Source organism: Vespa crabro, chromosome 1, assembly GCF_910589235.1.
Source record: "Vespa crabro chromosome 1, iyVesCrab1.2, whole genome shotgun sequence".
NCBI lineage: Eukaryota > Metazoa > Arthropoda > Insecta > Hymenoptera > Vespidae > Vespa > Vespa crabro.
Window position 1 is genome coordinate 3,190,001 of NC_060955.1, and position 15,000 is coordinate 3,205,000.

The 15,000-nt window shown below is 30.4% G+C and overlaps 1 protein-coding gene across 4 annotated transcripts in view; it reads left to right on the forward strand.

Annotated features, from left to right (window-relative positions):
* LOC124427088 (ribosomal protein S6 kinase alpha-5-like) overlaps nucleotides 1-15,000 on the forward strand; it is a 61,196-nt gene that overhangs the window by 7,675 nt on the left and 38,521 nt on the right. Inside the window, exons 1-2 of one of the 4 annotated variants that reach the window (XM_046969561.1) lie at nucleotides 3,360-6,015; nucleotides 6,338-7,006. The exons of 1 other annotated variant lie outside the window; for it this stretch is intronic. In XM_046969561.1, the coding sequence (XP_046825517.1) occupies nucleotides 6,772-7,006 (235 nt within the window). In that variant the 5' untranslated portion in view covers nucleotides 3,360-6,015; nucleotides 6,338-6,771. 2 more of the 4 variants (XM_046969570.1, XM_046969589.1) reach the window with 2 other exon arrangements.

The window sequence follows — 15,000 nt, forward strand, 5'->3', positions numbered from 1 at the left end:
TGAAAGTCTCATAATATATTGACTGTGAAATAAGACTGATTAATTCTATTCCTACTAATTCTAATCCTTCTTCCTTGTACCATTGCAATTCTAATCGTCGTATATCTTTGATTTTTAAAATCTAATTACGACGATTCATATAAATTTTTCATCGAGCCATAATAAAATTTATTATTGTTATTAGGTAGCATAAGTTAAAATCTTACGTCAACGTTTTAACGTTGAAATTATAATTTGATGACAAAATTGTTCCCTCTTGCATTCTTTACTCATCGGTTAGTTGACCTTGACTGATTAATAAGCTCAACGTTCAAAAGATTTATATATATATATATATATATATATATATATATATTTATGTATATTTATAGGATGTTATTATTAAATGAATACGTCAGACATTAAATAAATTATTTGTATCGAGGAAAGAAATGAAGCGAAATATCGAAGTTCACTAAGAAAAAGAGAAAATGATGATGTGGAAGAAAGAGTGAGAGAGAGAGAGTGAGAGAGAGAGGGAGGGAGATGTTTCCACTCTGGCAAATTATCTCAATTATTCCGACACCAATAACAGATATCCCCAATTGAGATTGTTAAACTAGAAGCTTCAGTTTTCTTTTCTTTCTTTCTTTCTTTCATTTCTTTCTTTTTTCTTCTTTCTTCTTTCTTTCTTTTTTTTTTTGTTACCCCTCACTATTATTTACGATTTATAAATTTACCGTTGACCCTATGCCTTCTTATTTTTTGTTTGTTTGTTTCTTCTTTCTTTCTTTTTTTTTTTTTTTCAACCATTGTTCTTACGCGACTCAAATGTCTATCAATTGCGATAAATTACGCAATTTTAAATCGAAAACATGACGCACGTGCGGTGTACTGTTTTTTCGATATGTAGTAAAATGTTATTAATATTTCATTTCGTTGAATAAAGAAGAAGAAGAAGAAGAAGAAAACAAAATAATAATAATAATAATAATAATAATAATAATAATAATAACGATAATAATTGTGAACAAAAGATAATTTTCAATTTTGGTATAAATATTTTCGAAGAGAAAAAAAAGAAGGATAAAAAAATTGCGCTTTCGAAAAATGAAAGAATGAGAAGTTATTGGATATTTAATTGTATTAAATAGAATAAAATAAAATAAAATAAAATAAAAAATCAAATAATAATAATAATAATAATAATAATAATAATAATAATAATAATAATAATAATAAAAATTATATATATAATTATATGAAATATATATAATTATATAATAAATATAAAAATAATAATAATAATAATATTTATGAAAAAAATAATTTCAAGTCTCGTATAGGCAAATTTTTCGAGAGTGAGAAAGAGAGAGAGAGAGAGAGAAGGAAAAAGCAAGTGAAAGAATAAAATGAAAAACAAAAATTGTTCACTTCCTTCGTTAATATGTATTTGTATATTGTTAACGTTCGTGCATGTGTATGTAAGTGGTTTTCCTGGAGGCCACCTGGGGAGGGCAGGGAACTTGACACTCGGAAGGAACAGGGGAACCCTAATCAGGACTGACGAGATCGTTCCTCGTAATGTTCGTTCAGGAAGAAGGGGTGAATGAATATTCATGCTAAGGACACGGTCCTGGTTGGTGTCGTTCGGTGTTTTCACCAACGACGAATTATACGACGACGACGAACGTGAACGTGAACGTGAACGTGAACGTGTCCCTACCGACGCCTTTCATATACTTTCATGATTTATCGAGTTCCACTCGATTTCGCAGTTTATCCCGCCTAACGATAACGTTTTCGTGCTGCTTTTATACAAGCCTCACTTAACTGAATTTATCGACGACGGATGAGAAAATCTTTTTTGTTTTGTTTTGTTTATTTTTATTTTATTTTATTTTGTTTCATCTTATTAAACTATTGATTATTAAATTTTTGATAATAAAAGGAGATAAAGACAAAAAAAAAAAAAAAAAGAAAAATTGCTTGTCATAAAATGTTAGACACACATTTATAGATACGGCACTGTAAGTTTCCAATCGCATTGTAAATATCTATATTTTGGACAATTATAACGCGTTAAAAGTAATGTCACAAAGAAAGATCGTTTTGTCTTATTTATAGATACGGCACTATCGTCTCATTTGTAAATGTTTCGTAACAAAAAAAAAATATATATATTTCATTAAAAGAAAAATATATATATATATTTCATAAAAAAAACTATATGTACAAATATATATATATATATACATATTTCATAAAAAAAATATATATATATTTATGTATGTATAAATATATATGTATATAAGATATAATTTAATAACGACCTCTAATTTTGTAATAAATGAAAAACATATGATCACCGTTTGGTACGACACTGTCATTTCGCAAATTGCTGCAAATTATGCAACGAGGGCACGGGCTCTCGGTTGAGTCGACACTGTCGTCTTCGTTGCCGTGTCTCTTTTTCTTCTTCTTCTTCTTCTTCTTCTTCTTCTTCGTCTTCTTCTTCTTCTTCCATTATTCTGAAATTTCATTCGCGTTCATGGCCAATCTCGCGACACGAAATATAATATGAAAGAATCACGATCGCCGAGGGACTTAGGTTTCTCACACAGTACGTACGTGTACATGCACAACATAAGAGAGACACAAAAGGGGCGATCCCGTTCTTTCGAATCGTTTTGCATGCCTGATGCTCGTAAAGAGGGGACAACTCCGGTGGATTCGTCGAACGACGTTCATTAATCCTACACGTACGAAGCCGTCGTTCAGATTCACGCTTTGCGGACAGGTGACTTTTATTCCGTCATTTTACTTGGGAACGTTCTACGAAGTATCATTAGAAATTAATTCGTTCAAAACAAATTAATTAATAATTATCTCCCATGATATGAGGAACTGTTAAAAAGGAAGATAAATGAGATATTATTAAAAAAAAAAAAAAAAAAAAAAAAGAAAAAAAAAAAAGAACGTATAATACAAATATCGAATTTAATTACGCGTGATATATTACAGTATGAGTCATTATTGATGAGCGTCTCGAAACATCGATTTTATGCTCGATGATATAAGTTGTAAGGAGAAATAAAAGAAAAACAAAAAAGAAAAAAGAAAAGAAAGAGAGAAAGAAAGAAAGAAATAGAAAATAAAGTTCGGGGCGACAGGAGAACATAGATACGTCCTTGAAGCGGACCTCGGTGTTTTCCAAATCAGCTGTTAGCTCGAAGCGGTGAAGGGTGACTCGTTGAGTCGGCGGTGGCAGAGGCGGCGGCGGCGGCAGCGGCGGCGGCGGCGACGGCGGCACTCGATGGTAGGGAGAGGGACGACGTCAGTCAGTCAGTCAGTCGGCAACGAGCCTTCGTACGGTACGCATTGTATGTTCGGTAGTTCACGTATACAAAAACATTATATTTACCTTCTTTATATTTATCGTTGTCAATCCCATCATCCATCATCGTCATTATCATCTATATCATCATCCATCATTGTTGGTTGGCAATTTTTCCCTCCCACCCCCACCCTCGCTCCCCAGCCACCCTTCCCTGCTTTCCTTTTATCTCAATATAATATCTGAATACCTAGAAGGCTTACAGGTTGGCAAACTTTTTACGAACGAATTATTGCGCACGTGTTTAAAAGCCTTACAACAACTTTCATCTATATAATATCTATCTACCTATTTATCGTCGTTGTCAGCGAAAGTGTGACCCAACGTGGTTTTTAATCTCAATCGGCTTTCCGTCTTGTTGCGCTTAATATAGATAATATATATATATATATATATTAATAAAAAAAAAAAAAAAAAATAAAGAGAAAAAGAAAAAGAAAAATAAAAAGAGAAATAAATAAAAGCAACTTCTTTAGAGTTTTAGATTGTCCAGACACAACACCGGAAGAATAGATTATAAAAGAGATTACGTGCTCTCCCGCGCGTGTGTATGTGCGTGTACGTGTGCGTGCGTGCGTGCGCACGCGTGTGTGCGTACGTGTGTGTGTCGCGTGTGCGTGCATAAGTACATGTACGTACTTTGAAAAGTACCGATAAGAACACATTCTGATATGGATTAGATGAAACAAACTGATGAAAGCTCTTTAAAACGGAAAGAAAGAAAGAAAGAAAGAAAGAAAGAAAAAGAGATAGAGAGATAAAGAGATAGAGAGAGAGAGAGAGAGAGAGAGAGAAAGAGAGAGAAGTATCTCAGTTAAAAATAAAAGCTCAGTGGACCAACGGGAAGATCGTATGAGAGAATTCAAAGGAGATAAAAAATATTCCAATATAAGAAGTAAGAAATTGTCGAAATAAAAGAGAGAGAGAGAGAGAGAGAGAGAGAGAGAGAGAGAGAGAGAGAGAGAGAGAGAGAAATAATATCGTACATGTATGTATATTTATATGACAAATCTGTGAGAAGGTCCAAGGTCAAAGATCGTACTTGCAGTGTAATCTCTTCTCCTTTTCTTCCTCCCTCTATCTCCTCCTCATCCTTTTACTTCTTCTTCTTCTCTTCATCCCTCTCTCCTACTTATACCCCACCTTTTCCCTCTTCTTCCCCTCCTTCTTCTTTTCTTCTTCTACTTTTTCTTTTTCCTCCTCCTCCCCTTCTTCTTCTTCTTCTTCTTCCTCCTCCTCCTTCTCCTCCTCCTCGTCCATCACTACCACCACCACCACCACCACCACCACCATCTTCTCTTGGATCGGTCGACGTCGTAGCGGCGCAACGAGCATCGCAACGAAAGTGTGTCAGTAGGATAACGACGAAGGCACGAAGCACAACCTCATCTCTCGTCGTAGTCGTAGTCGTATTCGTCGTCGTACTCGTCGTAGTCGTCGTAATCGTAGTCGTCTTCGTCGTTCCCCAACGGCAACTATATTTCGTTTTTCTTTTTTTTTTTTTTCCCCCTTTATCCTCTTCGAAGCGACACTTTTACACGAGTTTTTTATTTTTTCCCTTTTCTCTCGTCGCGTGTTGTGCCATTTAAACGGCAAAATAACGTCCGAAGGAATTGGAACACGTCGGCAACGAACTACTATCAAATATACAACTTTATAACTACCACTATTATCAGCATCACCATCACTACTATTACTACTACCTACTACTACTACTACTACTATTACTACTACTATTACTACTGCTACTAGTACTCATTACGGCTATAGTATTACTACAGCTGCTAGTGTTACTGTTGCTGTTGTTGCGCTGTTACTATTACTTCTACTATTACTACTATTACTACTACTATTATTATTATTATTATTACTACCAACATCACCGCCATTGCTATTACTATTTTGTTACAGTAAAAGAAACGCGAAAGAATTCGTTACGACACGTTCGGCCACATCGTCTAGAATCGAATTTCAATTCGCCATTTATTTCTTTCCCCCCCCCCTCCCCTCTCCCCTCCCCAATCACCCACCCACCCACTTTCGGTTCGGTTCAGTTCACTAACTCGCTTCGCTCGCTCGCTCGCTCGCTCGCTCAGTTTTACTTCACCTTTACTTTATTTTACTTCTACTTCTACTTCTACTCTATACTCTACTCTACTCTACTTTACTCTATTCTACTTTATTCCGTTCTTCTTCACGTTCTCCACTCGTAGACAGTTTTTCTTTTTTTCTTTTTCCTTCTTCGTTTTATCTCTCGTGTCTTCTTAACATTTTTGCCATTTCATCGTAAAGAAGAAGAAGAGATAAAGAAGAAAGAGAAAGATTTAAGAAGAAAAAGAAGAAGAAGAAGAAGGGATAAGGAAGAAAGAGAAAGATTTAAGAAGAAGAAGAATCACGACGTCGATGTCACGGCGGAAAAAGAGCGAGTTCCTTCGCGAGAAAGAGAGGGATAACGTTGTTGCGTCATGATCGTAATCGACGAGAGGCGTGACATCAGTAAAAAATTATAATAATAATAATAATAATAGTAATAATAATACATCGTACACACGTATACGAAGCGACACGTGAAGAAAAAAAGAAGAAGAAGAAGAAGAAGAAGAAGAAGAAAAAAATTAGGACGAGAGAGATTTATAGAGGTGTGCGATTAATTTCTTTATAATAATTTCTTTTTTTTTTTTCTTTCTTTCTTTCTTTCTTTTTCCCTTTTATTTCGTCCACAACCCTCCTCATCCCAGCCCCGCCTCAATCCGCTCGCTATTTTCTTTTCTACAATCTATGTTCCTTGGAATCGGGGAAAAGAAAATAGAAAAATTGATTTTATCGATTTTCAAATTTCCCGCCAACGAATTTGTCTCTTTGATCATTCCACGCACACACAACACACACGTACACATATAGATATATAAAATATATATATATATATATGTGTATACATATACATGCTTATATATATTTAAGGAGAAAAACGATCAACTAGAGAAAGAAAGGAAGGAAAGAAGGAAATAAAGAAAAAAAAGGAAGAAGTAGTAATAGTAGAAATAGAATGACTCGATTATTAATAAATTAATTCGTTATAGAGTGCAATTAATTATTTGATTTTACCGCCCATCTGTGTGCTCAGTGACGTATCTACAAGATTAAAGAGCTCTAATATCGAGTAATGAAAATATAACGAAGGAAGATAATTATAGGGAGATAAATAGATAAATAAATAAATAGATAAATAGATAAATAGATAGATAGATAGATAGATAGATAGATAGAAAGAGAGAGAGAGAGAGAGAGAGAGAGAGAGAGAGAGAGAGAGAAAAAGATACAAGAGAAGAGCCAAGAGGGAGGAAAAAAGAAAAAAAAAAAATAAAAGAGTCAAAAGGAGTTCGAATTGGCGAAATATGTTGAAGAGAAGGGGAGCATCGAACAAAATGAAAAATCCGGAACACGAGAGTGGTTATTTCGAAGATGGTAGTGATGGGAGCGATGTTGAGGTTAACGTTGAGGAAACGATAGTAGATGAAGACAGGAAATGCGGTTCTGCTTGTTACGGCCTTACCAAGGCCATCCACAGCCTCGACGTCAGGGACTCTCATGAACACCTTGCCAATGGCTATGAAGACCGATCGAACGGGGGTATGTCTTATTTCACTGTATCTATTTCCATCTCACTCATTCATTCATTCATTCATTCATTCATTCGTTCGTTCGTTCGTTCGTTCGTTCGTTCGTTCGTTCGTTCGTTCAATCATTCATTTAATCATTCGTTCACTCATTTATTCTCACTCATAATTTCTTTTTTTTTCCTTTTCTTTTTTCTTTTTTTTTTTTTTTTTTTTTTTTTTTATTCATTTCTATACATGAATTTTTACTATGAACATAGTTCTTTAATAGATTTTTACTATGGACATAGTTCTTTAATTTAATAACACGATTATATCTTTTTTAATCGATGTATTAATCGTTAAGTACTTGCCGAAAAAAAAATTGACCAATTAATTGTCTCCTTATTGACCTATATATAATATTTTTTTATTTTTGTATTTCCGTTTCATTATCTCCTTTCTTTTCTTTTCTATTTGTTTATATCAAGAAAGACGGAGATAAGGAGTACGAGCAGATATTTGTAAGATTAGATGAAACGTCGTAACTTTGATAAACGGGAATAATCGAGCGTGATCTTGATTATTAATCGAAAAGAAATCTTTAATTTCCTCGATATAAAGTTATCCAAGTAATTTCATGGTTTTCTTTTTATTTATTTATTTTTTGTTTCTTTTTTCCTTCTTACGTCAAGATAGACGAAGATAAGGAATACGAAGTATACTCGTCAGATTATGTGAAACTTTGATAATTGGAAATAATTGATTTGTTGTTGATATTTCTTTTTTTTTTTTTTTTTTAGTTTACTTTTTTGTTTTTTTACTGGTACGGTTAAAAAAACGAAAGTGAGAAAGACAAAGATGAGGAATACTTGAGATTATTATGTGAAAGTCGTAGAATACAAGTGATTTTTTTTTTTTTTTTTTTTTTACATGCCTGTGAAAGGAAGGATATTCAGGCCTAAAGATTTAAAAGGGTGGTCGGAAGGGTCATTGAACTTTTCGACGAAGCCGGAAACGTTAAGTAGACGCATGGTTACTGCCGCAGTGTCCTAGAATGTGTCTTGATCGATTGGATATATTATCCAAAATCTCTTGACTAAGAATTTAGTTTTATCAAAGATGTATGTATGTACGTAAGTGCAGGATTTTACGATAAGTAATGGCCAAATTTTTAATACGTATCATAGCTAAGTTCTTCAGGTGATTTTTGTTTCCTTTTGTTTCTTTGTGTGTGTGTGTGTGTGTATGTGTGTTTCTTTTTCCTCTAAAAAAAGATCGATCGACTCACGCACTCTTTTTCTCACCCGCGAGACTATTCAGGCTAACTTTAATTTTTTTTCTTTCTTTTTTTATTTTTTTATTTCATTTTTTTTTCTTTCTTTCTCTTTCTCTTGATTTTTTTCCGATAGTAAAAAAAGAAAAAAAGAGAAAAGAAAAACGGACAGAAAAAGTCTATGTACAAGCTTTCTCTCGTAGCTATACATGGTGAAAATGAAATCTCGAGAAAGAATTGTACTTGATAGATTTATATATATATATATATATATATGTACTTTTTGTTTCCGCTATGTATTAAAAATTTCGATCAATTTTTTTTCTGAATCAATATTACACACACACACACACACACACACACACACACATATATATATATATATATATATATATATATATATATATATATATATATATATATATATACATATAGAGAGACACATACACATGCACGGAATATTATACGAAATAATTTAATAATTATTAAGGGGGAAAAAAATTATAAAATAAAATAAATATTAAATATCTCTCTTTCAACATCGTCCTTTCACAATTTATTATATTTTAGTTTACTCGATGTTCTATGATAATGATCGAATCTTAGGAATATTATTATTCCTAGAATTATACGAATAATATAACGACGATGTTGCTAACGTTCGATATAATGTATTGTTTCAAGGTCAAACATTAGAGACATTCTTAGCGAAATAGACAACTTGCTTTGAATAAAATGTATTTTTGTACGAAAGCTGTTATCAGAGTGTTCTCATTTTCGAGAATATATATACATTCTCTCTCTCTCTCTCTCTCTCTCTCTCTCTCTCTCTCTCTCTCCATCTCTCTCTCTCTCTCTTTCTCTCGCTCGTACGCGCCCGTTCGCACACTTTTTTTCTCTTTTTATAGTCAGTCTATTGAAATTGATCTTGTTCGTGTTCGCTTTTCGCGTCCTTTTAAATTTTCACGCTTTATCGGTCGGGGATACGACGTATGTAGGATACATGATAATCTATATACTTGCATTCACTCTATCAATATATATGTATATATGCATATGTGTATGCGTGTATGTGTATATATATATATATATATATGTGTATATGTATGTATGTATAATAGGGAAAATCATAGTTTCGGTTCGTAAATAACGAGGAGTTATGGAAACGTCATTGGAGAAGTTAGAAAAATTAATTTCCTTTTTTTTTTCTTTTTTTTTTTTTTTTTTTTTAATTATATCTTTCATTGCGCGTGTTTTATTTTCTTGTCGTCGTTTTTTGTTTCTTTTTCCTCCTTTTCTTTTCTTTCTTTTCTTTTTTTTTTTCTTTTCATCTCATTTCTATTTAGTTTTGTTGTATTTTCTTTTTCTTCTTTTTTTTCTCTCCTTTCATTTTCCTTCAAAGATCCTGATTCTCCCTCTTATTAAGGCACAAGACAATGGTTTAAAAAAGTTTCTTCGTCGGAACGATGATAATTAATTTCCTTTCGATATATATATATATATATATATAAAATACATAGATAGTAAGGGGTGTATACTTACATACGTACTTACATTGGCTTATTTCTAATCTTAATGTTCATTACTAAAAGTCTATCTAAGAGTTTACCAATTACGTGCTTTAATGGAAAAACGAAATTACATTGGTTGCTTGCTTCTGAAGAAATAGAGAAAGAAAGAAAGAGAAAGAGTGAGAGAGAGAGAGAGAGAGAGAGAGAGGGAGAGAGAGAGGGAGTGGGAGAGAAGAGAAAAAGAGGGAAAAAATGGAAGAACTCGTTTTCCTCTCACAACCGGATATTTATAATTAACCAACTAATTAACACTTCGAATATCTTCTCTTTTCTCTCTCTCTCTCTCTCTCTCTCTCTCTCTCTCTCTCTCTCTCCCTTATCTGACTTCAAAATATCGAATGAGAAAGTTTCAATTTGCCTTCACTTTCGTTCCTTTTTCATAGTACCATAATCGCTACATTTCGCCATCTTATCGTATTTGAAATATTAAAATATAAATTATTAAAGTTTATATTTCAAACGTTAAAACATTTCGAAAGTTATTGAGGATATACAAAATTTAAAATATGTATATTGCATATATACATTTATAATATGTATTTATAGATGTTTAATTTGTAATCTATTAGTTAGATATTACTATTATTAATTAGTAATAGGTAATAAGGAATACATTTGATACTTTAAACACTATAATGTACAAAATATCTACAACTACATATTTATTATATTTCCATATAATGAAATATTTATATAGATAAAATAAAAAAATTAATATATATATGTGTGTGCGCGCGTGTAATGTGTGTAGGTATATGTGACTAGTAAAAAGTGATAAGAAGAAACTAAATACCTTTTAATGCGTATCTGAAATATTTGTAAACATACGTACAATATCTAATCGATATAATTAGATGTAATCGTATAATTATTTGGAAATAATATACAGGATGGATCGACATACATTTCGATAAAAAAAAAAAGAATAAAAAAAACAAAAACAAAAAGAAATTATTTTTTTCTCTTTTCAAATCGTAAAACTACAATACAAACATCAGGAATATTTTTAATCTGGCCGAAGGACGTATAGCAGGGAATAAGGTCTGGAAAAGTTTAATAATTGATTTAAAAAAAAAAAAGAGAAAAAAAAAAAAGAAGAGAAAAATATCACGTAATAAAAAGATACGAGCGATAACATAATTATAAAAGCAAGGAGATCTCTCGCCTGTAATGCGTTTAACTTGTTTATTACAAAAAAAAAAAAAAATTCTTTTCTTTTTTTCTGTTTCTTTCATCTTTTCATTCCTCCTTTTTTTCTTTTTTCTCTTAATATAACTGTATATATTTCGTCTCAATTCACCGTATAATCATTCTACTTCGAATGATAAAAGGTACCACTCGATTATTTCCGCGAAAATCGATAAAGCTAACTTAACTTCATCGTATCATGTGTCTTATCCGTCCGATATATTATACACATATCCGTCTATATTTTATATACATAGTATATAATGTATCTTATACACGGAGATCGCCATTTGCGATGTAAAAGTAGGACCACGGGGAGCTCCTGGCCTACAAGTTCCAAGATTAAACCAATTTTCTCTCTCCCTCTCTTTCTCTCTCTCTCTCTCTCTCTCTCTCTCTCTCTCTCTCTCTACTCTGTCTCTTTCTCTCTCTCTCTCTCTTGGTTTTGCATTACTTGTATGTATAATACATGTATCTACATATGTACGTAAAAGTACCACGAAACGACGGCCATAATGTTACGTATGAATAATTGATTTTAATGTTTTTTCTCGCATAACCAAACTACTATGAACTATATCTATTTAAACACACACATACATATATATATATATATATATATATATATATATATATATAAATATATATAAATATTATATATAAAATGATGTGCTGTATAATAAAAATGATTAATTTCTATCACGTTATATTAAAGTTTTATGTTATGAGAACTTAAGAATACAAAATAAGACGATTAGGATAATAATTAAATCATTAATTAACGCCATTATGAAGTGAGTTGAATACGATAAGATAATTATATGTGATTTTACATTGAAAATGTTTATGAAAAATCATGGCTTTTTAACACCAACCCCCCTCAACAAGGATCATATAGATAATGATCTTTCCTTTTTTAAATCATAGGAATCAATCTTTGGATCATATTTTTTATATGATGCTTCTTTTTTTTATTTTTATATTGTATATGGAATTTTTATATATATATATATTTTTTTTCTTTTTATTATATATTATTTATTAAATTTTATTATATTAAAAATCTTGTTTTTCGTTGTAATCGTAAATGTTATAGAAAAGAGAGAGAAAGAGAGAGAGAGAGAGAGAGAGAGAGAGAGAGAGAGAGAGAGAGAGAGAGAGAGAGAGAGAGAGAGAGAGAGAGAGAGAGAGAGAGAGAGAGAGAGAGAGAGAGAGAGAGAGAGAGAGAGAGAGAGAGTATTACTCCAATTTTTCAACAATGTTATATCGAAACCGTGTTCTTCTCAGAGTATCGTGTTATAAGAGGATTGTGTGTGAGTGCGCGCACGCGAGCGCACGAGTACTTATGTTTGAGTTGATATGTGTATCGTCTTTATATCTATACGTGTACGAAACATATAAAGCAATATATATATATATATATATATATATGTATATATAATATATAAAAGCTTTCTCGTTTTCCGTGAAGCAAAGTGTACTAGCATATGAAAGTCCATAAGCCAAAGAGTATACCACGTCGTTTCATGAGTTCCATCGCACTAACTCAGAACTTCGTTCCGGTTTAATTGGCCTTTACGTTATCGTTCTCTTGAAAAGTACTACACAGACTTTTCATATTTGAGATTTTTATTATTATTATTATTATTATTATTATTTTATTATTATTATTATTATTATTATTATTATTATTATTATTATTATTATTATTATTATTAATGTTGTTGCTGTTGTTGTTGTTGTTGTTGTTGAATGTAATCACATGTTTGAAGTTAGTAATCTTATGAATGGAAGTTTTATTGATAAGATTATGTTGAATTTTTCAAATTAATATCATTGAGATTAAATTAATTGGATTTATTTATTTTATTTATTTATTCGTATGTAAATGTTTATGTGCGTATGCACTTATGTAAGCATGTATGTATATATTAATTATGTAATAATATTCTATTTCATTTTTATTTATCATTTTCTTTTTTTTATTATATTTTATATAAATTATATATCTCTGTATTATATTATTATATATTTGAATAATATTACAGACTTTTCATATTCGATAATTTTTATTATTATTATTATTATTATTATTATTATTGTTATTGTTATTGTTAAATATAATCACGTATTTGGAGTAAATAATTTTATGAATGAATGTTCCATTGATAATATTCTTTAAATTTTAAAATTAATTTTATTTAAGAAGATAAATTAATTTGGATTTATGTTATAGCATTACGTTATAGTATATATATATATATATATTTTTTTTTTTCTTGTTTATCTTTTTTTATTTATACTTATTTTATTTCACTTTGTATATTATATTTAAATATATACGTAAGTGTACGTGCATTTATATAACATAGTAGGTTTTTCAAACATGTTAATGTATTCATTCAAGCACTCGACGATAACAAATTTTTTTTTGAAGGCAAATTTCGTGAATTATTTTTTCATTGAGTTCCTTCAAACGTGTGTGTGTGTGTGTGTGTGTGTGTGTGTGTGTGTGTTTGTGTGTACGTACGTGCACGTGGTACGTAGTAAATTTGTCGTGTTCATATATTCATTCGAGCTTTTACACGATGATAAGAATTTTTTAATGGGCAAATAAATTCGATAATTATTTTTGTATACTATTCAATTTGTTTAACAAAAAAAAATATATTTATTCATATATACAACGAAAAATATTAAAATTAAATATATATATATATATTTAATTTTATATATATTTTATTTTATATATATATATATATATATATATATATATATATATATAGGTACAAGATAGGTATTTATTTAGGTGTCGAAAGAAGAGAAATTCATTGAAAGATAAAGTGATCATCGATCGAGAACGAGATCTTATAATATCACTTTCTCTTGATTCATGCACATATTACATATACATATATGCCCGCATACAAACACGTACACACATGTAAATGTATAAGATTGCTTAGTACGTCATTCTCCCCCTTTTTCTTCTTTTTCTTCTTTTTATCCTCCTTTACTTAAACACTTTCGAGAATTTAACGGAACTGTTTATGATTCCGACATTATTATACGAGTCCGTTCTACTAAAATCTAACTTAAGAATCATATTCAAACGATATGGATGATTCAGGATTTTATAAATTCTATTGGTTTCTTAGAAATGTATTATTTTATTTATTTATTTATTTATTTATTTATTTATTTTTTTTTTTTTTTTAATCCGCGATAGAAAAAATTACATTCTTTTGATTTATCAGACGAATTAATTAATAAAAAATATTAATTGTTTTATTCTTTATGAAATTGATTAGATTGCAATTTTAATCGAAAAATTTGATTCAATTAAATACGAATGGATTTCGTGCGCTTCGCGTATATGTGTGTATGAGAGATTCGAATTTTTGATGAAATACATAATTACGAATGTTTACGAAAATATTTCGAGCGTTAATAAAATATAATATCTTATTTCGAATGTTGATAAAATATTACCATTTAATATTCTTTCTTTTTTAAATAAATTTATTCTTCGATCCGTAGAAAAATCTTTTTTCGAATTTGTCATTTCTATATATGTCAGATTAGTACATACATAACATTGGTATTCCCAGATAGAAAGATATATAAGATATCGTGAAGGAGAAAAAAGAGGAAAGAAATTCTTATCTCTTCGGGTCTCTCTCTCTCTCTCTCTCTCTCTCTCTCTCTCTCTCTCCAGAAGAAGAAATGTATCATCCTTACTTTTGAAGAAGTATCAATTCTAGGAATCACGATGTTTTCAACATTTTTTATTTCATAATTCTTTCGATATACGATCCATAAAATAGTCGTATTTTTTACAAAACGAAAAGAAAAAAATGTAATATTATTAATTATAATATTATTCAAACTATATAATATTACAAAGTTATAATACGTGCATATATATTTATACATATATATATATATATATAATTATATTATAATATATAACTATAATATGACTATAATACT